Source organism: Panthera tigris, chromosome X, assembly GCF_018350195.1.
Source record: "Panthera tigris isolate Pti1 chromosome X, P.tigris_Pti1_mat1.1, whole genome shotgun sequence".
Lineage (NCBI taxonomy): Eukaryota > Metazoa > Chordata > Mammalia > Carnivora > Felidae > Panthera > Panthera tigris.
This window is the reverse complement of record NC_056677.1, coordinates 55,383,508-55,410,669: the sequence shown is the minus strand read 5'-3', so window position 1 is coordinate 55,410,669 and position 27,162 is coordinate 55,383,508. Positions and strand designations below refer to the sequence as shown.

The 27,162-nt window shown below is 39.5% G+C and overlaps 1 protein-coding gene across 2 annotated transcripts in view; it reads right to left on the bottom strand.

Annotated features, from left to right (window-relative positions):
• Window positions 1–6,303: 6,303 nt before the first annotated feature.
• Window positions 6,304–27,162, bottom strand: part of YIPF6 (Yip1 domain family member 6) — a 40,658-nt gene continuing 19,799 nt past the window's right edge. For both annotated transcript variants that reach the window (XM_015535298.2, XM_007077159.3), the window contains exons 5-7: window positions 25,843–25,968; window positions 11,468–11,625; window positions 6,304–9,686 (exon numbers count right to left, since the gene is read on the bottom strand). In XM_015535298.2, the coding sequence (XP_015390784.1) occupies window positions 9,568–9,686; window positions 11,468–11,625; window positions 25,843–25,968 (403 nt within the window). In that variant the 3' untranslated portion in view covers window positions 6,304–9,567. The remainder of the gene's footprint in view (window positions 9,687–11,467; window positions 11,626–25,842; window positions 25,969–27,162) is intronic.

The window sequence follows — 27,162 nt, the reverse complement described above, 5'->3', positions numbered from 1 at the left end:
AGGGCAGTTCCACCAGAGTGCAGGGATTTGGGGCCTGTGTCTGCAGTGTGCTGCATCGAGCAGGTGGCTCTGTGTTTATGCTGAGGGATGAAGGAGGGAAACGGCGCCTGCCAACTCCTTTTTTTTTCCCTAGAGGTATCTTGGTGAAAATTGCCTCTCAGTGACAGGTTCCAGAGAAAATAATCTCTCCCTGTGTGCCCCAGGCATTGTTCAGATTTCTGTTTCCATGCTGTCTGCCCCTGGGTTGTTTGCCCATCTTCTCTCTAGGAGCAGGGCAGTGTCCAGTGGGCACTATCTTAGCCAAGCCTACTGACCTTTAAAACTCTTGGCTTGAAGCCCTGCTTGTTGCAAGAACTCAAGAAATTCACCCCTCTTGTTTTCCCAGCCAGTGGCTTTGGGGAAACTTTCTTCTTGTGTGTGTTTCCCTGTGTGCCCTTCTGTTTCTGTTCCTTCTCTGTGACCATGGCTCTCTCCTCTCTCAGCACTCATAATTGGTTTCTCCCCTAAACCACGTCTTCACACATCCTGCCTTCTCCAATGTGGCCTCTTTCCCCCTTAGTTGTGTATTTTTCTCAGTCTTCAAGTAAATTTGTGGTGTATTTAGGATGATTTGATAGTTATGTAGTTGTGTTTGTGGGACCTTCATCAGGTAGAGTCCTCCTACTCTGCCACGGTCTTCCAAGGCCACTAGTTTGCTTTGCAGATGGGGTGAGCCATCAGCTGTGGTCTCTTTTCAAGTGCTACTATATATAGGGTTGTTGAATGGGCTATGCAACTGTGTGCTCTGGTTAGGTCCCCTGGTTGGATGGACTGAGGGCTGTATTAAGTGATAAGCAGGGCTATGAATTAGAGTCCTTGCCTTGGCACAGCAGAAGCACCTCTAAAGGCAATAAAGCTCCTTGTTGCCTTAAACCAACTTACACCCCAATTCCCAGATAGAACACGGCCACTGTCTTTCCTCTGAAAACTATTGGCTTTGACGACCTTTTGGCTCAAGTACTGCTGAGCCACACAGCTTCCAGGAGTTGTCCCAGCTTTTCTGGTCAGATGAGACCAGAAGACACTCTTCAAAACAAGTGGGACGCTAGGTCTCAGCTCTCTTACCTGGCTGGGAGTAGGGGAACTCCAGTCTACTCTCAATTTCCCAGTCTCTTTGGTTGGAAGGAGCTAGGAGCTACCCTGAGCTTTGGCTATGAATTAATCCATGAATGCTCCATGCCCAGTACTGGATTTGCTCTGGGGGTGATCAGTTCTACTTGCCTCTCAGCTCAATCACCACTGAGCCAGCACAGCTTCCAGAGATTGTTGCCAGCCCTTATAGTTGGATAGGGCTGAGAGACCATCCATAGTAGGTGGACCTGTGATTCAGTTACTTGCCTTGGTATAGGCAACATGGGTTCTATGTCCAGTATATCTCATTTCAGGATCTGAATCAGGAACATCTGCACCCCATCAAGTTCCCTAGTCAGAGTCTGTCCCCAACTTGGTTTTGCAGATGAGCAAATCTGCTAGTTGGGACTACATGGGCGTTGTAGGTATGAATTTGGTCTGCCAAGATCCATGTGCTGGTTGTTGCAAGCTTCTCCCTTCTCCATCAGATTCCCAGTGGTTGAGCCCCATAAATTTCCTTACAATCCCCTTGGTGTGAGAACAGAGCAGGGGCTCCTGCAGAGCAACCTACCATGCTGGATGGGATGATTGCCTCCCCTGGGTTGTCCTCCTTGTCCTACTGGAGTAACTAGAAGCTTAGGAGAGATGTCTCCACATGGCATTGTGCTGGACTGGAGGAGGAGCAATGTCGTCAACATGTAGCTATTTCTCTTGCCCTTCTAATTCCGTCTGTCTTGGTCTTTGTGGTACAGTGGGGTGCTTCAGCCTCACCCCTATGTTCTAGGATTCTCTCAGTGGTGTCTTGTTCTTGAATAGTTGTTAGTTGTTCTTCTTGTGAATGGCAGCGAAGTTAGGAGTAACCTCTGCCACCATCTTGGTGCTATCACTCCCCTGAGGCAGTTTTGAATTTTCAGTATCTAGCATAATGTAACAGTCAACAAACTTGTTGAGGTGCAACATTTAATCATTAACGTATCTATCTAACCACTCAGTCTTCATTTTCACCGCACAAGAGGTTTCTCTACTTTCTCCAAAGCTGATCTACCAACTATGTTCAGAATCACAGTCCTTTTCATCTTCTTTCGGTAGTTACTCCCTTAATAAACCCTATTCCTTGCAACCTATCACTCTTTCTTACAAGCATCTCCTTTTTTCACTGTTACATATGTACAGTGACAAAGTGTTGATTTTTTTTTTTTTTTTGCATTAGGTTATGATCCTTTCAGCTACTCTACTGTGTTATGTTATATAAAGAGCAGTGGACTTGAAGTGAGGAAAACTAAGTTTTATTCTGGTTCCTTCCATTAGCATTGGATAAGTAATCTTCCCTCTCTGACCCTCAGCTTTTCACTGGTAAAATGAGTAAATGGGATCAACTATCTCTAAGATTCCTTTCATCTCTAATATTCTGTGCTTGATATGACTCTACAGATAAGAAGCCAATACTCAGTGCCTCAAGCTTCTAATAACTTTGGAAACCTAAAAAGAAAATTAAGAATGGCTTTTGTATCCAGTTATCTACCGCCACTATAATGCTGCATATCTAACCACTGAAAATTTAGTAGATTAAAACAATAAGTATTTATTTAGTTCTTGAATCTGCAGATTGACAACTTATGTTGGCTACAGCTGGGCAGTTCTTCTACTCTTAGAAGGCTCACTTATTTGTCTGACAGTCAGTTGGTGTTGGGCTAATCTGGAATAGCTAAGGCTGGGATGACTGGGCTATGTTCTGTATGTCCAGCAGGCTAATTCAGGCATGTTCTCACAGATATGGCAGAGAAATGAGAGATAAATAAAAACACACAAAGCCTCGGGTTGCAGGGTCACACCATTACTTTTGCCAGATTTTATTAGGCAAAGCAAGCTATAAGGACCACTGAGAAAGAAGAGGTGGGGAATAGGTTCTGCCTTTTACTGAGAAGAACTTCAAAGTCACATGGCAAAGGGCAGGGATTCAGAGAGGGGTAAAATATTGAGACACTAATGCAATCAAATTACCACAGCCTTCTAGCCAAATATATTTTTTCAATTCTTATTTCTCATCATGCCCCCACACTCAGCATGTAATACCTATTTATTGCCTATTTTTCTTTTAACTAATTCAACACATTTCCTGAACACCTACTTTGTGCAAGACACTCATTCTTAGACTTTCAGAGTATAAAACTTTCTGTAAGGGTAGCAGAGCATAGCAGAAGTACATACACTTTTAAGATGGAGCTGTGTTCACATTCCAACTTTGCCACTTACTGAATCCAAAATGCTTCTTCCTCTGTAAAAATGAAGGAAATTCCCTCAAAAGGTTAGTGTAATACGAAGGTACCATGCAGAAATCTGTGGCACATAAGTAATAGTTTCATTTCTTCCTTCTCATCTTTCTGATTCTTAATCAGGCCTTCCCTTCAGCAACTACACTTGTCGACAAGACTGAAACAATACATTCTCTCAACATGCATCACATCTACAAGATCAAATTTACATTCCTAGCTATGATTTTTACAATTCACTTGTATTTCCAGTTGTCTTTAGGATATGATCGCTTTGATGGTCAAACTCAGTACCTATTCTCAAACACATACCATTCTTCAAGGCCCATGGTTAGAAATATATTGGCATTCCTTTCTTCTCTACCCTACTCATAATCCAAGTTTTCAAGGTCCTCATTTATTCCATTAAGGTAACTTTCTTCAAAAAACTCCCCTGCTCCAGAACTTTTGAAAACATCCTATTTCCTACCACAGTATGACCTACTCATGACTTTTCAGTATCTACCCTCAATAATTTGGTCTCATCTTATCCAACCAACTTTATTTTCCAAAGTCAGTTGAATTCACTTCAGTATGTGAGTTATCATTAGAAAAGGATCAATATTAACATGAAGAACAACTTTCCAATTGTGTTCTTGAGACTGGCTTTATCATTCAAGGCCTATCACTTCACTTACCTGAGCCTATTTCCTTAGGTATAAGCTTAGAAGCTTTATCTACCTTGCAAAGTGAAATAAAGGCAGCTAGAAAAATTTCACAAAGCATTGTGATTATGTACAGGACGTGACACACTTGCACATGTGCACACAGATGGCTTTAGACTTGCCTGCTCCCTCACCTTTGTTCATAAGTATTCTCTACCATCTGGAATGCCACACCCCACCCCCATCTTGGATGATACAAATTCTCCCAATATGTCACAGATGTATTCCTGTTCTTACTGCTCATTCTGAGATCCTATGTGGCACCAAAAATAAGAACCACAATGCATTTCAACTATTAGTGTGTAGGGATGGTGAGTTCAGTTTCTCCAAGTAGATTGCAAATTGAAAGCAGAAACAGGTATAGTTCCCAGAAGATGTGTGAAAACCCAGTTTCTCACCATGTTATTAAGGTACCTGATTGATGCGGCTTACTTTAAGTGGGTAGGTATGATGGCAAAGAACCAATATAGAAGACTATGGAGTCATAAAACCAGAGTTTGAACCCTGGTTGTGTTGTGACTTTAGGCAATTTATTTAACCTTCCCAAGTTCCCAGGTTCCAAAATGTTGAGATAAGGATAATACCACCAACCTCAAAAGGCTGTTGTGATTAGAGATACTGTTTATAAAGTAGCTAATATTAACACTTGGTATATATTATTTGCTCAATAAATGTGATTTCTCTTACTAACTTGCTTCCTGTGCAATCCTACACAGCATTCAATATTGTCTGATGATAATATATTACTATCTGAAAATAGTATGCAGCAAATATCTCTGCATCTTTCAGTACAAGAAGAGGCACATACAAAATCTCCTTTTCCAGTGTTTTTATTTGCACATTTAACATTCACAAATCATTTTACAGATTTATTATTTCCACAGGTTCATTATTTATAGGAAAGATCAGGATTGAAATGGAGTACTAAAGAGGACCAAGAAATTACCAGCAGTGATGGCATAGTTTAAAAAGTTCTGAAATAAAGAGAACAGAGTGAGCAATAGCAGCATGTGGCCACGTCCTACCAGGCAGAACCACTGACTTCATTAAGGCAATGCCCTTACTGTTATTTTCCCCACCTAGTTTAACCAAAATAAAAAAAGGATTTTATTCTCACAGTACTGCTTTCTGAAGTCTTAGAAATATAAATGGTACTATAGGTGACTAGATGCATCTGAGGACTATAAACACCTGAATAAACAGGTTAAATTTTGATGCATTAAACATCCCTATGGAAGATTTAAAATGAAAGAGGCAGAAGTCCGTTTGACTCTTAAGACTTTGGGAATTTGGGGGAGGGGTGTGTGTGCTGGTGGGGAGAAGGGAGAGAAAAGGGATTCAAGGTGCAGGGGGCAGCAAACCTAACTCCAATGTACACCTGCTCTTGTGTTTTTCTCAGATGCTAATATAGTGTTCTATTACTCAGGGGAAAAAAAGAATGAGTTATCTATCTCTAGTCAGTTGTAGGGTATAATGGTTAATGACAGGGAGCATACCCTGGGAAAGGGGTACATTCATTTCATGTACATAACAATGCAATTCAAAACTGGTCCTACTATGCTCCCATCTATGGTGTTTTCCTACTTTATTTTTTAAAATTTTATAATGTTGATTTATTTTTTGAGAGACAGAAAGAGCGTGAAGAGGGGAGGGGCAGAGAGAGAGGAGGACACAGAATCCATAGCAGGCTCCAGACTCTGAGCTGTCAGCACTGAGCCTAAGATAGAGCTCGAACTCATGAGCTATGAGATCATGACCTGAGCAGTAGTCAGATGCTTAACCGACTGAGCCACCCAGGCACCCCACGTTTTCCTATTTTAAATCAATTTACTGCATGCCCTTGGACAATTTACTTAACTTTCTGTGACTCAATTTTCTACTTGTAAAATAAGAACTGTAGCATTTTATGTTAAGGATTAAAGGAGATATATAAAATGCACTTAATGATAGTGCCTGGCCAAATCCACAGAGACAGAAAGCATACTGGTGATTGCCAGAGGCTGGGGAGAAGTGGGAGAGGAAGTGACTGCTACTGGATATGGGATTTTACTGTGAAGTGATGAAAATGTTCTAAGATGAGAGTGGTGATAATTACACAATTATGTGAAAATACTGAAAAATCACTGAATTGTATAACACTTTAAAAGGGTGAATTTGGTAAAGTATATCTCAACAAAGCTGTTATAAAAAAATTCTTAAAAAAATAGAACATTGCCTGGCACAATGTAAGTGTCCAATAAATGTTAACCATTATTAGTAGTAATATTACTGTTATTATTATTATATGGCCATCCTATGGCCTGAGTAAATCACTAGAAATTCTTTACTTTCAATAAAAGCCCACAGAATCTAGAAAAGTATTTCTAATTTACATATATTAACATTCACACATTTATTTCTATCCAAATTGTCTCAGAAATTAACAGTCTAATAAAGAATAACAATGTCAGTATTTTACATGGAATAGAACAGCTGCATGCAATGGATGTCTGATCATATCATGATAGCATTCAGATAAATTTCAATGATTTGATGTTACCCAAAGATTTCAAATGACAGGAGATTCTCATTTTCATCTCCAGGAATAAACAGGAAGTCCAGGTACAGTAAGTAGTTAGCTTATAAGAAGTATACAATTAAATCTTCATATACAGTCTTGCTAACCTTCTCACCACATCTGGGGAATATTTATAAAAAGACAAATATAGTAAACAGTTAAATGCTTACCAGTCCCATGCTCTGTGACAAGCCCACCTTGCCCAACAAAACAAAACCCCCATCACAATAAAAAGATCCAATTGAATTCATGTAATAAGCCTTTTAAGATGCAAAAGACTTGAAAATTAATGGTATGACTGACATTTACGACTACATGGCACAAATACATTTGCATCAGTTGAGTTTTTATAATCTGAACAGCGATTAAATCCAGTCTTTACCCTTCCTATTGCTAAAGAATATGACAGTGGAGGCTCAATCTCAGAGGCAAGAGCAGCAAATGATAAGCCACGACAGTAGTGATGCACCACACTTGGCAATGATCCACCACATTTGGTAATGATGCTCACACACTTGAGTTTCATCTAAAGCATGAAACTTCCCAATTCTTGGAACAGGGTTTCCTTTGTTAAAATCCCCTTCTATTCTAGTCTTTCTTTCTATAATTAGCCATGTGCCTTTGCAGCAAATCAGGGAAAGCTGTGTTGAGGGTTACAACTTCCAGATAATCAGGTCTTCTGCCACAGAAAGCAATGCACTTTTTTTTCATATATTAAGAAAATATAATTTATGCCACAAAACTGATCATTCATTTTGAGAAACATAATCTCCATTTTACCCACTTTCATTTAAATCAAATAAAACCATTCTTCAAGTCACCAAAGAGCAACAGGTTAATAGACAGAACAAGCTGCCTTAACACCCAATATGTATAACCCCCCCCACACACACACACACAACCCCTACTCCAGTTGTGGCCCTAAAAATTTCTGACCAAAATATTTAGCCTGAATAAAATCCAGCAGATAATTCCCTTTTGAGAAACATGATTATTTTTTTTTTAATTTTACACTATAACCATTGGGACAGAGTATGAAATAACTTTGGAAGAAAGATGTTTTTGGTAAGAAATTAGAAAATTTCAGACAATGGAAATGGATGATATTTTTGGACCAGTCAGAAACAGTTTCAAAACATTTTCTTTACCACTTCAAGACTGAAATATTGGCTTTGTGCTCACAAGATTTATTTTAAAATTTAGAAGGGAAGCTGAAATAAAGATATAAACAAAAACTCTGGACAAGGCTGGGGCAGAGGGAATCAACTTTGTAACGCTCTGTAATTTAATATCACTCCAAGAACACATTTGTCCTAGTATTGTTCTTAGTTAAGCTGAGAATGGAGAAAATACGTTTTTAAAATTATATATCTATGTGTAGATAGTCTTTAGATACAAAATGAATAAATATTTAAATTCCATGATAAAGAAAAAATGTGGAATAAATTCCTATCTTTATAAGTAACTGTATATACAGTGGATGCTGTCTGCTGACTCCTAATCTTTTGTCTATTAAGAGTTCTTCAATGTGCAATTTATAGAAGGCAGTAGCTCATATTACCTGAAAGGAGCCCAGTTTAGCTTAGAAATCAGCCTTTCCAGACACTCTGCTTCCTGAAAAGCCCTCACACTTGTGTGTATAAATAGCTGAGAATACAAGCAGGTGCACACATGCAAAAAAAGTACTTGTCTAAAGAAGAGTTAATTAGCTTTACAAATAAAGTCTAAAACCAAGAAAATAAATTGCTATTCCCCAATCTGAGAAGCACATCTAATGAAAAAACTGCTAAGCCCACTATGAAAAGGTGGCAGCTGTAAACCCAACTCATCCTACGTCATGCTCTAAGCATCTAGCTGTTTTGTGAACCAGCCATCAGAACACTAAATCCCTCCATGTTCACATGGTTAAGTGCAGGCTTCTGATTTAGCTTTACTTTCTAGTTAGAGGCCAGACTATGCAGAATAATTGTTTAGAGCTATGCTGTATCCAAACTACCTCCTACTATTAAGAACAAAGTGCCCACGTGATAATATGCATGAAGGACCTATCAATCTAAATTTCTGAGGTCTTCCACCTGGATAAGTTCAAGCACTGGTCCACAGAGAGCTTTAATCAAAGGAAAATAATATGGTAACTGTGAACAGTTTGCATATTCAGAGTTAGGGGGGTAAGATTAAAAATTAGAGTAATTATATGGTAACTGTGAACAGTTTGCATATTCAGAGCTAGGGGGGTAAGATTAAAAATTAGAGTGTCACTGAGGTGCTGTTAAGCATGGCAGAAAGGTGACTATATGGAAAGACTAAAGAAGCCAATTCTTTAGCTGTCCTTTGCTTTTTAAAAAAGCAACAAGTGTAGAATTTTCCCCTGTCAAAATCTGAACACTGGTTGATGCATGATGCATGTTTTCTCATACCCAGTTATGAACCCCCTTCCCAACCTCTGTCATTGCCTTTTTAAGCCTAAGAGAGAAATAAAAGGAAATGGATACAGACTATCGATTCTTATTTATGAAGAGAGAGGCATATTCTAATAGTCATAAGGCAATGTATTTAAGAGCTGCACCTGAACTGGTATTCTCAAAACTGAAAATACAGTTATTAATTCTACTCAACTTGCAGGATGTATCCATGTGCTTTCCAAATCATTGGTTGTCACGCAAATGGACCACAGTGACCCTATCATGCCTTAAGGCAGCACTATACTGTGTATACTATGTATTTTCAAGAAATGACATTAAGAGGAAAAGGACAATCTTTCAAACACCAGTTCATTACATAAATGGTGATGGTGCTTTATGGCTCCCCTTTCATCTCAAAATATCTCCAAAATTAGACAAAAGAGGGCCACAGGCAAAGCTCAATGGTAAATTGCATCTTTCAGACGAGCTTTCAATTCACTGGTTTTTAATTTCCATTTCCTGATTTACTGAGGAGTGAAGGTGAGAATCATCCAACTGATGACAAAATAGAACAAGAAAACAGGATAAATGGCGAGGGCTTTGCGGTTTGGAGGCTGGCTATCGGCAAGAAAAGCTGTAGAGGCTAAACAAAACAAACAAAACAAAATGGAACCTTTAATATAATAAGATTGTCACAACCACTAACATCTACTAAACTTGAATGTGCTTGGCATAGTCTGGAACATAGAATTATACTAAAAGTTCAGTTATATTTGATATCCTCAGAGAAAAAGGCATTTTGAAGCATAGTTTCCCAGACAGTTGAGAGCTACTAGTTTCTAGTATTAAGATTTCAACCATTTTACATGAAAACCTTTCTAAAAGGGGTTTCCTACTCTTTTCTCAGAAGTTACTGAACTGTGATGAGTAGGCTTATTACAAAGATGTCTAAGGTTAGTTGCTCCTGTGGCAAATGACTTCATACTGCTGTGCTAGGTAACTGTTCTTATTTTTAAGTTACCAGCTCTTTATGATGCTGTCCCTCTTGTCCACCCAGGAAAGGAGACTCATATTTTTACTTATTAATGACCCCCTTTCATGGAAATCTTTCCTGAACAACCATCTGTTATCCTGCCACCCCAGGCAGATCTGCCCACATACCTCCTCTGTGTCCTCACCATGCCCTGCACAGACTTCCATCTTCCACCTCGGATGCCTATTGCCCTTAAGTGTTTACATGTCTGGCTGCTCCACTAAGTTATGAACTCTGAGGATGGAGACCATGGTTAGCACAATGCCTGACACAGAGTTTGTGCTTAAGAAATACTTGCTGAATTAAAAAATGGAATGTTTACAGGAGCCTCTCTCCCTTCTAAGATTCTACTTTCTGAACTGCTATGAGCCTGGACACTGGGTATTTAGAACTACATATAGGGTAAATTATCAGATTCTATGTGAGGGAATGAGGAGTTCTCCCATGGGTAAAGCACTCGAGCTTAATATACAGTCTCTGCAGTATCAATTCTATCACTCATGGACCTTACTTTTGGATTACTTCTTGGATTTTAATCATGGTCCAGAGCAAAGACATGATAATGCACTTAAAAATATTAAGCAATCTGTCTATCCCATGAAACAAGAAGCTACCTTGTAGCTGAAGGTAGAATTTTAAGAGAATTTTAGGAAGGCAAAACTAATGAGCACTTGGCATTTACTGCCACTGCTACAGGCTCTTCCTAATTGTTAGCAGAATGTTCTACTGAAGCATAAAAGTACTATATAATGATACCTAACAACCTATACTGGGAGATCGTTTAGTACACTTCTAAAGAGGTGTGAGATCTGCTTGGGTTTTAAACTTAATTCCCTTATTTACTAGTTATGTGTCCTAGGGCATGTTGTTTAACCTCTCTGTGTCTGTTCCTCATCTGTAAAAATAGGACTAATATATATTGTTTTTATTTATTAGGGCTATTGTGAGGGTTAAGTGAGATAATGCATACATAGCCTCACAACAGTGCTTGGTCTGTAATAAGCAATCTGTATATGCAAGCTACTATTTTTATTATGATGAATTTCACAGGAAAAGTCCCAAGTCATTTCTCAAGTCACCTATGCCTCCTACATGCCAGGAACTGAGCTAGGTCTAGTGTAATCTCCATTCCCAATCCTATATATTATTTAATAATTTAAAAAAAAAAGGGTGTGACTATCTACATCTCAAAAATCTAGATACCCAATCTTCATAAGGTGGACATCACCCCTATCAAATGCCTACTCAGAGAAGAGGGTTCCATGGATGACACTGGCAAGAATCATATCACCCATGTATGACTTAGGAGTTACATTGCTCTTCATCTGGTCTTCATTTCTTAACTCCTGTCCTTGTATGTTTTGCCATTGTAGAGATAAATACATTCTTACCTACTATAGACCATGCAAACATCACGATCACCACAAAAAGCCGGACCATGAAGTTTATTGGTCCTTGTTCGGCCAAAAGCACCAACCGACAAACCAGCATTGCCACTGTCAAGGGAAGTATACAGTAACCCAGCACACAGAGGCTCTGGAAAAAAGATCTAAAAAAATAATATACAACCATAAAGATCATAAATATATTTGATCTGTATCACGAGATAGTTTATTACACAGATTTCTATGTAGCCTGGATTCTTACAGTCCTCAAAATACATAATACCTATACTTTAACATTGATTTTATGAAGATAGGTTTCTGTATTAATCATATGATTTAATTTTTCTCTGCCCATACTCTTCCTCCTTTCCTCTCACACTCCTTAAGAGTCAATCATCTAGGATACCAGATGATCTACTCTAATTCGTAAAGACTTCCTTTTCCCACTGAACCTCTAAAACAGTGATTCTTAATCTTTTCTAGTTTAAAAACCTATTTAAGAATTTGTTGAAAGCTATGGACCATTTCTTCCACAAAATGGACATAATATCCTTTTTTTTTAAATATGAAATTTATTGTCAAATTGGTTTCCATACAACACCCAGTGCTCATCCCAAAAGGTGCCCTCCTCAATACCAGTCACCCACCCTACCCTCCCTCCCAGGCCCCATCAACCCTCAGTTTGTTCTCAGTTCTTAAGAGTCTCCTATGTTTTGGCTCCCTCCCACTCTAACCTCTTTTTATTTTCCTTCCCTTCCTCCATGGTCTTCTATTAACTTTCTCAGGATCCACATAAGAGTGAAAACATATGGTATCTGTTTTTCTCTGTATGACATATTTCACTTAGCATAACACTCTCCAGTTCCATCCACGTTGCTACAAAAGGCCATATTTCATTCTTTCTCATTGCCATGTAGTACTCCATTGTGTATATAAACCACAATTTCTTTATCCATTCCTCAGTTGATAGACATTTAGGCTCCTTCCATAATTTGGCTCTTGTTGACATTGCTACTATAAACTTGGGGTACAAGTGCCCCTATGCATCAGCACTCCTGTATCCCTTGGGTAAATTCCTAGCAGTGCTATTGCTGGTCATAGGGTAGATCTATTTTTAATTTTTTTTTTTTTAATTTTTTGAGGAACCTCTGCACTGTTTTCCAGGGCGGCTGCACCAGTTTGCATTCCCACCAACAGTGCAAGAGGGTTCCTGTTTCTCCACATCCTCACCAGCCTCTATAGTCTCCTGATTTGTTCATTTTAGCCACTCTGACTTGCGTGAGGTGGTATCTGAGTGTGGTTTTGATTTGTATTTCCCTGATGAGGAGCGACGTTGAGCATCTTTTTATGTGCCTCTTGGCCACCTGGATGTCTTCTTTAGAGAAGTGTCTATTCATGTTTTCTGCCCATTTCTTCACTGGCTTATTTGTTTTTCGGGTGTGGAGTTTGGTGAGCTCTTTATAGATTTTGGATACTAGTTCTTTGTCCGATATGTCATTTGCAAATATCTTTTCCCATTCCGTTGGTTGCCTTTTAGTTTTGTTGATTGTTTCCTTTGTAGTGCAGAAGCTTTTTATCTTCATGAGGTCCCAATAGTTCATTTTTGCTTTTAATTCCCTTGCCTTTGGGGATGTGTCAAGTAAGAAATTGCTACGGCTGAGGTAAGAGAGGTTTTTCTCTGCTTTCTCCCCTAGAGTTTTGATGGTTTCCTGTCTCACATTCAGGTCCTTTATCCATTTTGAGTTTGTTTTTGTGAATGGTGTAAGAAAGTGGTTTAGTTTCATCCTTCTGCATGTTGCTGTCCAGTTCTCCCAGCACCATTTGTTAAAGAGACTGTCTTTTTTCCATTGGATGTTCTTTCCTGCTTTGTCAAAGATTAGTTGGCCATACTTTTGTGGGTCTAATTTTGGGGTTTCTATTCTATTCCATTGGTCTATGTGTCTTTGTGTGCCAATACCATGCTGTCTTGATGATTACAGCTTTGTAGTAGAGGCTAAAGGCTGGGATTGTGATGCCTCCTGCTTTGGTCTTCTTCAAAATTACTTTGGCTATTCGGGGTCTTTTGTGGTTCCATACAAATTTTAGGATTGCTTGTTCTAGCTTGGAGAAGAATGGTGGTGCTATTTTGATTGGGATTGCATTGAATGTGTAGATAGCTTTGGGTAGTATTGACATTTTAACAATATTTATTCTTCCAATCCACAAGCATGGCATGTTTTTCCATTTCTTTCTATGTTCTTCAATTTCCTTCATAAGCTTTCTATAGTTTTCAGCATACAGATCTTTTACATCTTTGGTTAGGTTTATTCCTAGGTATTTTATGCTTCTTGGTGCAATTGTGAATGGGATCGGTTTCTTTATTTGTCTTTCTGTTGCTTCATTATTACCGTATAAGAATGCCACTGATTTCTGTACATTGATTTTGTTTCCTGTGACTTTGTTGTTTCATGTATCAGTTCTAGCAGACTTTTGGCGGAGTCTATCGGATTTTCCATGTACAGTATCATGTCATCTGCAAAAAGTGAAAGCTTGACTTCATCTTTGCCAATTTTGATGCCTTTGATTTCCTTTTGTTGTCTGATTGCTCATGCTAGAACTTCCAACACTATGTTAAACAACAGCGGTGAGAGTGGATATCCCTGTCGTGTTCCTGATCTCAGGGAAAAAGCTCTCAGTTTTTCCCCATTGACGATGATATTAGCTGTGGGCTTTTCATAAATGGCTTTTATGATGTTTAAGTATGTTCCTTCTATCCCGACTTTCTCAAGGGTTTTTATTAAGAAAGGATGCTGACTTTTGTCAAATGCTTCTTCTGCATCAATTGACAGGATCATATGGTTCTTTTCTTTCCTTTTATTAATGTGATGTATCACATTGATTGATCTGCAAATGCTGAACAAGCCCTGCAGCCCAGGAATGAATCCCACTTGATCATGGTGAATAATTCTTTTTATATGCTGTTGAATTCGATTTGCTAGTATCTTATTGAGAATTTTTGCATCCATATTCATCAGGGATATTGGCCTGTAGTTCTCTTTTTTTACTGGGTCTCTGTCTGGTTTAGGAATCAAAGTAACACTGGCTTCATAGAATGAGTCTGGAAGTTTTCCTTCCCTTTCTATTTTTTGGAATAGCTTGAGAAGGATAGGTATTACTTCTGCTTTAAATGTCTGGTAGAATTCTCCTGGGAAGCCATCTGGTCCTGAACTCTTATTTGTTGGGAGATTTTTGATAACTGATTCAATTTCTTCGCTGCTTATGGCTCTGCTCAAGCTTTCTATTTCTTCCTGTTTGAGTTTTGGGATTGTGTGGGTGTTTAGGAATTTGTCCATTTCTTCCAGGTTGTCCAGATTGTTGGCATGTAATTTTTCACAGTATTCCCTGATAATTGCTTATATTTCTGAGGGATTGGTTGTTATAATTCCATTTTCATTCACGATTTTATCTCCCTTTTCTTTTTGAGAAGCCTGGCTAGAGGTTTATCAATTTTATTTTTTCAAAAAACCAACTCTTGGTTTCATTGATCTGCTCTATCATTTTTTTTAGATTCTATATTGTTTATTTCTTCTCTGATCTTTATTATTTCTCTTCTTCTGCTGGGTTTGGGGTGTCTTTGCTGTTCTGCTTCTAGTTCCTTTAGGTGTGCTGTTAGATTTTGTATTTGGGATTTTTCTTGTTTCTTGAGATGGGCCTAGATTGCAATGTATTTTCCTCTCAGGACTGCCTTCGGTGCATCCCAAAGCATTTGGATTGTTGTCTTTTCAATTTCATTTGTTTCCATATATTTCTTAATTTCTTCTCTAATTGCCTGGTTGACCCATTCATTCTTTAGTAGGGTGTTCTTTAATCTCCATGCTTTTGGAGGTTTTCCAGACTTTTTCCTATGGTTGATTTCAAGCTTCATAGCATTGTGGTCTGAAAGTGTGCATGGTATGATTTCAATTCTTGTATACTTATGAAGGGCTGTTTTGTGACCCAGTATGTGATCTATCTTGGAGAATGTTCCATGTGCACTCGAGAAGAAAGTATATTCTGTTGCTTTGGGATGCAGAGTTCTAAATATATGTGTCAAGTTCATCTGATCCAATGTATCATTCAGGGCCCTTGTTTCTTTATTGATCCTGTGTCTAGATGATCTATCCATTGTTGTAAGTGGAGTATTAAAGTCCCTGCAATTACCACATTCTAATCAATAAGGTTGCTTATGTTTGTGATTAATTGTTTTATATACTTGGGGGCTTCCATATTCAGCACATAGACATTTATAATTGTTAGCTCTTCCTGAAGGATAGACCCTGTAATTATTATATAATGCCCTTCTTCATCTTTTGTTACAGCCTTTAATTTAAAGTCTACTTTTTCTGATATAAGTATGGCTACTCCAGCTTTGAGTTCCAGTAGCATGATAGATAGTTTTCCATCCCCTCACTTTCAATCTGAAGGTGTCCTCAGGTCTAAAATGAGTCTCTTGTAGACAGCAAATAGATGGGTCTTGTTTTTTTATCCATTCTGATACCCTATGTCTTTTGGTTGGAACATTTAGTCCATTTACACTCAGTGTTATTATTGAAAGATATGGGTTTAGAGTCATTGTGATGTCTGTAAGGTTTCATGCTTGTAATGATGTCTCTGGTACTTTGTGGTCCTTGCAATATTTCACTCACAGAATCCCCCTTAGGATCTCTTGTAGGGATGGTTTAGTGGTGATGAATTCCTTCAGTTTTTGTTTGTTTGGGAAGACCTTTATCTCTCCTTCTATTCTAAATGACAGACTTGCTGGATAAAGGATTCTCGGCTGCATATTTTTTCTGCTCATCACATTGAAGATTTCCTGCCATTCCTCTCTGGCCTGCCAAGTTTCAGTAGATAGATCCGTCACTAGTCTTATCAGTCTCCCTTTATATGTTAGAGTGCATTTATCCTTAGCTGTTTTCAGAATTTTCTCTTTATCCTTGTATTTTGCCCATTTCACTATGATATGTCATGTAGAAGATCGATTCAGGTTACATCTGAAGGGAGTTCTCTGTGCCTCTTGGATTTCAATGCCTTTTCCCTTCCCCAGTTCAGGGAAGTTCTCAGCTATGATTTGTTTAAGTACACCTTCAGCCCCTTTCTCTCTTCCTCCTCTGGAATCCATATTATACAGATATTTTTCCATTTGACTGCATCACTTAGTTATCTAATTCTCCCCTCATACTCCTGGATTTTTTTACCTCTCTTTTTCTCAGCTTCCTTTTTTTCTATAATTTTAGTTTCTAATTCACCTGTTTTCTCCTCTGCCTCTTCAATACGAGCTGTGGTCGCTTCTATTTTATTTTGCAACTCATTTATAGCATTTTTTAGCTCCACCTGACTGTTTCTGAGTCCCTTGATCTCTGTAGCAATAGATTCTCTGCTGTCTTCTACACTTTTTTCAAGCCCAGCAATTAATTTTATGACTATTATTTTAAATTCATGCTCTGTTATATTGCTTAAATCATTTTTAATCAATTCGTTAGCTGTCGCTACTTCCTGGAGTTTCTTTTGAGGAGAATTCTTCCATTTCATCATTTTGGATAGTCCCTGGAGTGGCGCGGAACTGCAGGGCACCTCCCCTGTGCTGTCTGGGGTAACTTGTGTTGGTGGGCAGAGCCACAGTGAGACCCGATGTCTGTCCCCAGCCCACCGCTGGGGTCACAGTCAGACTGGTGTGTACTTTATTTTCCCCTCTCCCGGGGCAGGACTCACTGTGGAGTGGTGTGGCCCCGGTTTGGGCTACTTGCACACTGCCAGGCTTGTGGTGCTGCTTCTATGGGATATGGTGTATTAGCCGGGGTGGATCTTCAAGGTGCACAGGGGTGGGAGGGGCAGGCTTAACTCACCTTGCCATCGGTGGTCCCCTGTGGGAGGGGACCTGCAGCACCGGGAGGGAGGCAGGAGACCCGTGGGAGGGATGGATCCACAGAAGCACAGCATTGGGTGTTTGCACAGTACATTCAAGTTTGGTGACAGAAACTGGTTCCCTTTGGGGTTTTGGCTGGGGGGTGGGTGAAGGAGATGGCACAGGCCAGCGCCTTTGTTCCCCGCTGAGCTGAGCTGTCTTCCGGGGCTGAATACTTCTCCCTCCCGGTGTCCTCTCCGCTCTCCGAAAAGCGCCGCTGACTTTTAACATTCCAGATGTTAAGTCCTGCTGGCTGTCAGAACTCATGCAGTCCAGCCCCTCCGCTTTTGCAAATCAGACTCGGGGGCTCTGCCTTGCTGGGCGGGCTGCTCCTACGCCATCCCGGCTCCCTCCCACAGTCCATGTAGCGTGCACCGCCTCTCTGCCCTTCCTACCCTCTTCCGTGGGCCTCTTGTCTATGCTTGGCTCTGGAGAGTCCGTTCTGCTAGTCTTCTGTCAGTTTTCTGGGTTATTTAGTCAGGTGTGGGTGGAATCTAAGTGATCAGCATGATGCGGTGTGCCCAGCATCCTCCTACGCTGCATTCTTCCCCCCCCCCAAAAAAAAACTGGACATAATATTCTAACACAAAATATTCTCCATATGATTTCATGAGCTGGGCATAGCATCTGAAGCTTATCAAAGGACCGTAGATAATTTAAGGTAAGGTAACTAAACTAAGTTATCTCTGTTCAATTTTTTAAAAATTTATTTTTATTTTTTTCTATTGTTTATTTCTTATAACTTACATCCAAGCTAGTTAGCACATGGGGTAACGATGATTTCAGGAGTAGATTCCTTAAGCCCCTTACCCATTTAGCCCATCCCCCCTCCCACAACCTCTCCAGCAACCGTCTGTTTGTTCTCTATATTTAAGAGTCTCTTATGTTTTGTACCCCTCCCTGTTTTTATATTATGTTTACTTCCCTCCCCTTATGTTCACCTGTTTTCTATCTTACAGAGCTCATATGAATGAAGTTATATATTTGTCTTTCTCTAATTTCGCTTACCATAATACACTCGAATTCTATCCACATAGTTGCAAATGGTAAGATTTCATTCTTTTTGATTGCCGAGTAATACTCCATTGTGTATGTGTGTATATATACACACACACACACACACACACACACACACACACACCACATCTTCTTTATCCATTCATCCATTGATGGACATTTGGGATCTTTCTATACTTTGGCTATTGTCAATAGTGCTGCTATAAACATTGGGGTGCTTGTGTTCCTTTGAAATAGCACACCTGTATCCCTTGGATAAATACCTAGTAGTGCAATTGCTGGGTCGGAGGGTAGTTCTAGTTTTAATTTTTTGAGGAACCTCCATACTGTTTCCCAGAGTGGCTGCACCAGTTTGCATTCCCACCAGCAGTGCAAAAGAGATCCTCTTTCTCCAAATCCTCGCCAACATCTGTTGTTGCCTGAGTTGTTAATGTTAGCCATTCTGACAGGCGTGAGGTGGTATCTCAATGTGGTTTCCTGGATGATGAGTAATACTGAGCAATTTTTCATGTGTCGGTTGGCCATCTGGATGTCTTCTTTGGAGAAGTGTCTATTCATGTCTTTTGCCCATTTCTTCATGGGATTATTTGGTTTTGGGGTGTTGACTTTGAAAAGTTCTCTATAGGGGCGCCTGGGTGGCTCTGTCGGTTGGGTGGCCAACTTCGGCTCAGGTCATGATCTCGTGGTCCATGAGTTCGAGCCGCGCGTCAGGCTCTGTGCTGACAGCTCAGAGCCTGGAGCCTGTTTCAGATTCTGTGTCTCCCTCTCTCTGACCCTCCCCCGTTCATGCTCTGTCTCTCTCTGTCTCAAAAATAAATAAACGTTAAAAAAAATTAAAAAAAAAAAAAGTTCTCTATAGATTTTGGATACTAAGTCTTTATTCTGATATGTCATTTGCAAATATCTACTCCCATTCCATAGGTTGCCTTTTAGTTTTGCTGTTTCCTTTGCTGTGCAGAAGCTTTTTATTTTGATGAGGTCCCAATAGTTCATTTTTCCTTGTGTTTCCCTTGGCTCTGGAGACCTGTCGAGTAAAAACTTGCCATGGCTAAGGTCAAAGAGGCTTTTGTTTGCTTTCTCCTTGAGGATTTTGATGGCTTCCTGTATTACGTTTCAGTCTTTCATCCATTTTGAGTTTATTTTTTTTGTACAGTGTAAGAGTGGTCCAGATTCATTTTTCTGCATGTTGGTGTCCAGTTTTCCCAGCACCATTTGCTGAAGAGACTGTCTTCATTCCATTAGATATTCTTTCCTGCTTTGTCAACAATTAGTTGGCCATACGTTTCGTGGTCCATTTCTGGGTTCTCTATTCCGTTTCGTTGATCTGAGTGTCCGTTTTTGTGCCAGTACCATACTGTCTTGATGATTACAACCTTGTAATACATCTTGAAGTCTGGGATTGTGATGCCTCCTGCTTTGGTTTTCTTTTTCAAGACTGCTTTGGCTATTCGGGGTCTTTTCTGGTTCCATACAAATTTTAGGATAATTTGTTTTAGCTCTGTTAAGAATGCTGATGTTGCTTTGATAGGGATTGCATTCAATATGTAGATTGCTTTGGGTAGTATTGACATTTCAACAATATTTTTTTTTCCTATCTAGGAGCATGGAACATTTTTCCATTTTTTTGTGTGTCTTCTTCAATTTCTTTCATAAGCTTTCTATAGTTTTCATCACATAGATTTTCATCTCTTTCATTAGATTTATTCCCAGGTATTTTATGGGTTTTGGTGCAATTGTAAATGGGATAGATTCCTTGATTTCTCCTTCTATTTCTTCATTATTTGTGTATAGGAATGCAACCGATTTCTGTGCATTGATTTTATATCCTGCCACTTCGTTGAATTCATGGATCAACCTAGAAGTTTTTTGGTGGAATCTGATTGCTGAGGCTAAGGCTTCCAATACTATGTTGAGTAACAGTGGTGAGAGTAGACATCCCTTTCTTGTTCCTGCCCTTAGGGGAAAAGCTCTCAGTTTTTTCCCATTGAGGATGACATTGGCAGTGGGTATTTCATATACGGCTTGTATGATCTTGAGGTAAAAGCCCTTCTATCTCTACTTTCTTGAGGGTTTTTTTATCAAGAAAGGATGCTGTATTTTGTCAAATGCTTTGTCTGCATCTATTGAGAGGATCATGTGGTTCTTGTCCTTTTATTTATGTGATGTATCACATTGATTGTTTTGCGGATATTGAACCAGCCCTGCAACCCAGGTATAAATCCCACTTGGTCCAGGTGAATAATTTTAATGTATTGTTGGATCTGGTTGGCTATTATCTTGTTGAGGATTTTTGCATCCATGTTCATCAGGGAAATTGGTCTGTAGCTCTCCTGTTTATTGGGGTCTCTGGTTTTGGAATCAAGGTAATGCTGGCTTCATAGGAAGAGTTTCGAAGTCTTCCTTCCATTTCTATTTTTTGGAACAGCTTCAAGAGAATAGGTGTCAACTCTTCCTTAAATGTTTGGTAGAATTTCCCTGGAAAGCCATCTGGCCCTGGATGCTTGTTTTTTGGCAGATTTTTGATTACTAATTTGATTTCTTTACTGGTTATGGGCCTGTTCAAATTTTCTATTTCTTCCTGTTTCAGTTTTGATAGTGTATATGTTTCTAGAAATTTGTCCATTTCTTCCAGCTTTCCCATTTCATTGGCGTATAATTGCTCATAATATTCTCTTATTTTTTTTTTATTTCTGCTATGTTGGTTGTGATCTCTCCTCCCTCATTCTTGATTTTATTTATTTGGGTCCTTTCCTTTTTCTTTTTGATCAAACTTGATAGGGGTTTATCAATTTTGTTAATTCTTTCAAGGTACCAACTTCTGGTTTCATGGATCTGTTCTGTTTTTTGTTTTTTGTTTTTTTTTTTGGTTTTGATAACATTGATTTCTGCTCTCGTCTTTATTATTTCCTCTCTTCTGCTGTTTTTGGGTTTTACTTGCTGTTCTTTTTCCAGCTCTTCAAGGTGTAAGGTTAGGTTGTGTCTCTGTGACCTTTCTTCATTCTTTAGGAAGGCCTGGATTGCCATATACTTCCCTCTTATGACCGCCTTTGCTGTGTCCCAGAAGTTTTGGGCTGTGTTATTTTCATTTTCACTGGCTTCCATTTTAACTTCCTCTTAACTTCTTGGTTAGCCCATTCATTCTTTAGTAGGATGGTCTTTAGTCTCCAATTATTTATCTTTCCAAATTTTTTCTTGTGGTTGATTTCGAGTTTCATAGCTTTGTGGTCTGAAAATATGCACGGAATAATCTCAATTTTTTTTTACTTGCTGAGGGCTGATGTGTGTCCCAGTATGTGGTCTATTCTGGAGAACGTTCCACATGTACTGGAGAGGAATGCGTATTCCGATGATTTAGGATGAAATCTTCTGTATATATCTGTTAAGTCCATCTCGTCCAGTGTGTCATTCAAAGCCATTGTTTCCTTGTTGATTTTCTGTTTAGATGATCTGTCCATTGCTGTAAGTGGGGTGTTGAAGTCCCTATTATGGTATTATAATCAATGAGTTTCTTTATGTTTGTGATTAAGTGATTTATATATTTGGGTTCTTCCACATTTGGAACATAAATGTTTCCAACTGTTAGGTCTTCTTGGTGGATAGACCCCTTAATTATCATATAATGCCCTTCTTCATCTCTTGTTACAGTCTTTATTTTAAACTCTAGATTGTCTGATATAAGTTTGGCTACTCCAGCTTTCTTTTGGAGACCATTAGTATGATAGATAGTTCTCCATTCCCTTACTTTTAATCTGAAAGTGTGTTTAGGTCTTAAATGGGTCTCTTGTAAACAGCATCTAGATGGATCTTGTTTTCTTATCCATTCTGTTGCCTTATGTCATTTGATTGGGGCATTTAGTCCATTGACATTTAGAGTGAGTACTGAAAGATATGAATTCATTGACATTATGTTGCCCGTAGAGTTTGACTTTCTGGTGGTGTTCTCTGGTCCTTTCTAGTCTTTGTTGCTTTTGGTCGTTTTTCTTCCATCTTTTTCTCTTCTCAGAGTCCCCCATAAAAGTTCTTGCAGGGCTGGTTTAGTGGTCACGAACTCCTTTAATTTTGTTTCTCAGGGAAACTGAATCTCTCCTTCTGTTTTGAATGAAAGCCTTGATGGATAAAGAATTTGTGGCTGCATATTTTTCCAATTCAACGCATTGAATATATCCTGCCACTCTTTTCTGGTCTGCCAAGTTTCTGTGGCTAGGTCTGCTGCAAACCTGATGTGTCTTCCCTTGTAGGTTAAGGACTTTTTTCCTCTTGCTGCTTTCAGATTCTTTACTTGCCTGGCTATTTTGTGAATTTGACTATGATATGCCTTGATGAAGGTCGGTTTTTGTTGAATCTAATGGCAGTCCTCTGTGCTTCCTGGATTTTGATGTCTGTGTCGTTCCCCAGGCTAGGAAAGTTTTCCACTATGATTTGTTCACATAACCCTTCCACCCCTTTTTCTCTGTCTTCATCTTCTGAGACTCCTGTGATTCTGATGTTGTTCCTTTTTAATGAGTCACTGATTTCTCTAATTCTTAAATCATGCTCTTTGCCTTAGTCTCCTGTAGAGAATAAGCTTACAAATCCCCCAGGCTTACATCAATGGGTTAACAAGGCATAAAGAAGTACAAAACCATTGGATGCTCACATCTGAGTTTGGGTAAAAAAGACAAGGCAATCAAGAATAGGGAGGTACAAAGGAACCCAATACATAGGTATATGAAATAAACAAGATTAAGTATTCAGGGTGGAAGCACCCCACAATTTAGTACTATAACAGAATGCTGCTTTCACAGGAAGGAAGGACCAAGTTAGGTAAACAGGTAAATTGGGCTATAGACCACTGTGCTACAGGTGAAGTAGACCAGAGCAGAGATGATTAACAAAAGAAAAGGTGCCTTGTTAACTCTGAGGTCACGTGTCCTACCTGTCTCATCCCCTAGGCTAGCTAAGATAAACAGAGGTGGTGCCTCATGTTCGCTATAAACAACCTTCCACCTGACTGCCTGGCATCAGCATTTTGCTTTGTATTAGTCCAAACCCCTAACCCCAAATGTCTTCAGGACCCCTTTCCCTCACAACCACAAGTTAAAGTTCACAGATTTATTGTCTCTTTGCACATGTCCATCATCATGTTTGTAAGCCTTCTTATCCTAATAAACACAGGGCAAGGACTCTTATTTGGGGCTCTAGTCTTTTCCTGGACATTAGCAATCTCTTGTTTTTTCATCCTGTGTCCTGCTCTCTTGCTAGACAAGAGAGAACATTGGACACAGAGTCTACAACAGTCTCCCTCTTTTTTTCTGCTCCATTGTTCTCCATAAGTTTGTCTTCTATATTGCTTATTTGCTGCTCTGCCTCATCTGTCCTTGACACTGTGGCATCCATTCAAGACTAAGGCTCAGTTACAACATTTTTATTTTCATCCTGACTAACTTTAATCTCCGCGGAAAGGGATTCTAATCTGTTTTCAACCTCAGCTAGTATTCTTATTATCGTGATTCTAAATCCTGGTTCAGACATCTTTCTTGTATCTGTGTTGATTAAGTCCCTGGCTGTCATTTCTCCCTGTTCTTTCTTTTGGGGTGAATTCCTTCATTTCATCATTTTGAAGGAAGAAAAGGAATTAAAAAGGTAAAAAAAAATTAAAATTAAAAAATTAAAAACACACAAAAAATCAAATAAAGGATGCTAGATCCTAGGTGTGTTCTGGTCTGGTTGTTGAAAGGAGCTTGATAGGTTAGAGAAAAAAGGAAAGAAAAGAAAGGAAAGAAAAGGAAAATGCTTGAAAATTTGAAAAAAATGAATACAATGAAATAGAATAAAATGAAATGATGAAATTAAAAAAGAACTTGAAAAATTTACAAAAAGGTAAAAAAAGTAGAAAAAATTAAATAATATTTTTAATAGAAATGGAAAATAAAAATAAATTTTTTCTCTTTCTGTATTCAAGGATAAAAAAAGAAAGAAAAGAAATTGAATAGATGGACCAGTAGACTTAAGTAAGATTGAAATTATATCAGATTCCCCTAGAAGTCAAACTATGAAGCACTTTATAGTCTGTAAACTAAGCAGGCAAAGAGACTTGTGTTGTTCCTGAAGAGTGAGGTTGGCCCAGTTGGGCAGGGCTTAGTGCAATGGCTCTGTTCTCCACTAGATGGTGCTGCTTAGCTTACTGGGGTTGATTGTTGTGGTCCTGTAGGTGTGTATGCACAGATGCAGAAGGAGTGAAAATCGTGTCACCCAGCTACCCAGTCTGTAGTATCAGAACTCTGTGCTCTCCACGACCAGAAATCAGGCACCCCTCCTTTGTCTCCAGCTTCCATCCACTCCCCACTTTTACACTGTCTGTGACCAAGCCATCAGGTTGCCAGGTGGCACCTCCCTTCTGAGTTTTATCTCAGATGTAGCTGTGTTTCCCAACCCCTCACTTCTGAGGGACTGTGGCTTTGACCCGCTCAGACCCTCTGGGGGAGAGTCTCACTGAGCAATGGCCAGGTGCCGGCCCACCCCCAGGAACATTCAGGAGACCATGCTGCTGCTGATGCCCAGAGACTGTGGCCACGTGCCAGCCCGCCCCGGAAAAAGTTTGCGCTATCTTGTAGCAGCAGCATTTCAGGGATTATGGAAAATTGCAACACACATCTGCACCAGTCTACCCCCTTAACGTCCTTGTTCCAGCACCAGTGAATGTGGTTGCTCTCCAGGGTCCACTGGGGCCTTTGCCTGTGGGGAGGCTGCACAGCCTCTACCAAATGTCCTCCCAGCAGGGGAACCACCTCTCCCCACGTGGCCTGAGGATCCTAAGGACCTCGCTTTCTGTTCCTGGGGTTTGCCCTTCCCACCAGAGCACCACCAGGTATCAAGCTGCAGAGTTTCAGACCCTGAACTCTCCCTGTTTATAAAGTTTTAATGGAATTTAAACCCTCTCCTTTCTCCTTTCTCCCTGTTTTGTTCAGTCCCTTGAGTAATCTTTCTTTTCTCTCCAGCTGCTTTTGGGCGGGGGGGGGGATGTTTTCTGTACTCTCCCCCCATCTCTGTCTTCTCTCTGCAAGGAAAAACAGCTCCCTGCCCTCCACGGGCTTCTCCCCCAGTTCACCTCTTTGTGCTGCCTATCTGCTGAGTTCTCTGGTTCAGGTTGTACAGATTGTTGTGTTAATCCTCAAATCAGTTTTCTAGGTGTGCAAGATGGTTTAGTGTTGATCTGGCTGTATTTCAGGGATGAGAGATGCAAAAAAAACTTCCATGCTGTTCTGCCATCTTGGCCCCCTCCTAGAAATCCTCTGTTCAGCAGTTTTAAGAGACTTTTCTCTTTAGCCCTTATATATATATATATATATATATATATATATATATATATATAAATTTTTTTTTAAATACCTAACAGTCAGACTTCCTAAAAAATCTAAGAGACGCTACTTGCCAAGGGAAAAAAATGCATTTTAATAATACTCACATGTTTCCTCCAAGAAGTTTTGAGTTGAGGGTGATGGTAACTGCACCAAACCAGACAATGACAAAGACTTCTGCAAACTGGGGCCCTCCATCCTTTTCACTATCTACAGAGCTTCTTTGAAGCATTCTGTGACAAGGAAATGGCATGAGAAATGCTTCATCTTTTATTTAGAGCAATAAAGTTAAGGCATGGGTTGTCCAACATTGAATCAGAGAGCTGTCTGAAACCTCACCTAGAGATCTGTAATATGTAGGCTGTATAAAAGGAAGATGTCAGAAATATTTAGCAAGGCTCCTTTATTTCAAATTCCAAATGCCTCAGGACTACAAGGGTTGCCTCATATGGCCTTGTTAAGATGTTTACATGCATTACTGAAGACCGTTTTGGTTAAGCAGAGGTTATAAACTGAAGGGCCAAATGTGACTCACAGACATGAGGTGGTTGGTCTGTACATGGCTTAACATGGGTTTAAATCCAAGATGACATTATTTTAAAGTTGGGAGGTTTCACATAAAAACATGTATTTCTGGGGGCACCTGGGTGACTTGGTTGAGCATCCAACTTTGGCTCAGGTCATGATCTCGTGGTTCATGGGTTCGAGCCCCACATTGGGCTCTGTGCTGACAGCACAGAGCCTGGAGCCTGTTTTAGATTCTGTGTCTCCCTCTCTCTCTGCCCCTCTCCTGCTCACTCTCTCTCTCTCTCTCTCTCTCTCTCTCTCAAAAAATAAACATTAAAAAATATGTATTTCTGGATTTTCTTAAAAAACCAGAAGAATTTCTAACACTGGGCCTACATTCCTACACAGGAACAATTGGGAGCAGGTGACACAGCAGCAGCTCCCTTCACAAGGGGCTTCAGGTCACCAATTCCCAACAAATATATTTAGGTTACTTTTCTAGCCCTTAGACACATTTGGATTTATAATCCTGGGGTTAAGTCTTTAGTTCTTACATTCAAAAATGGAAACGTTCTATAAACCTATTTAGCTATGGATTTTTAAAAATAAAAACATACAGATTATTACTAAGAGACTTTGCTTTAAAATAGAGTAGTTGAACTGTCACTTAAATATCCTCTCTTTGTCTAAGAATTTTACAGACATAAACTGTTTTGAACTTTGGACAAGAACACTTGGATTCAGTGTCATTTTTTTCAGAAAAATAATAAATACCACCAAGCTCACAACCTCTTTTCATTACATAGTATAGACAAGTCACATAGTAAGTCTTGCCCTGCTATGCTGTTTGCCAGTACAGGCTTTTGTATTCTACAGTTGTACATACTCCACTCTGAGTCCTGACAATCCGATGCAAGGAA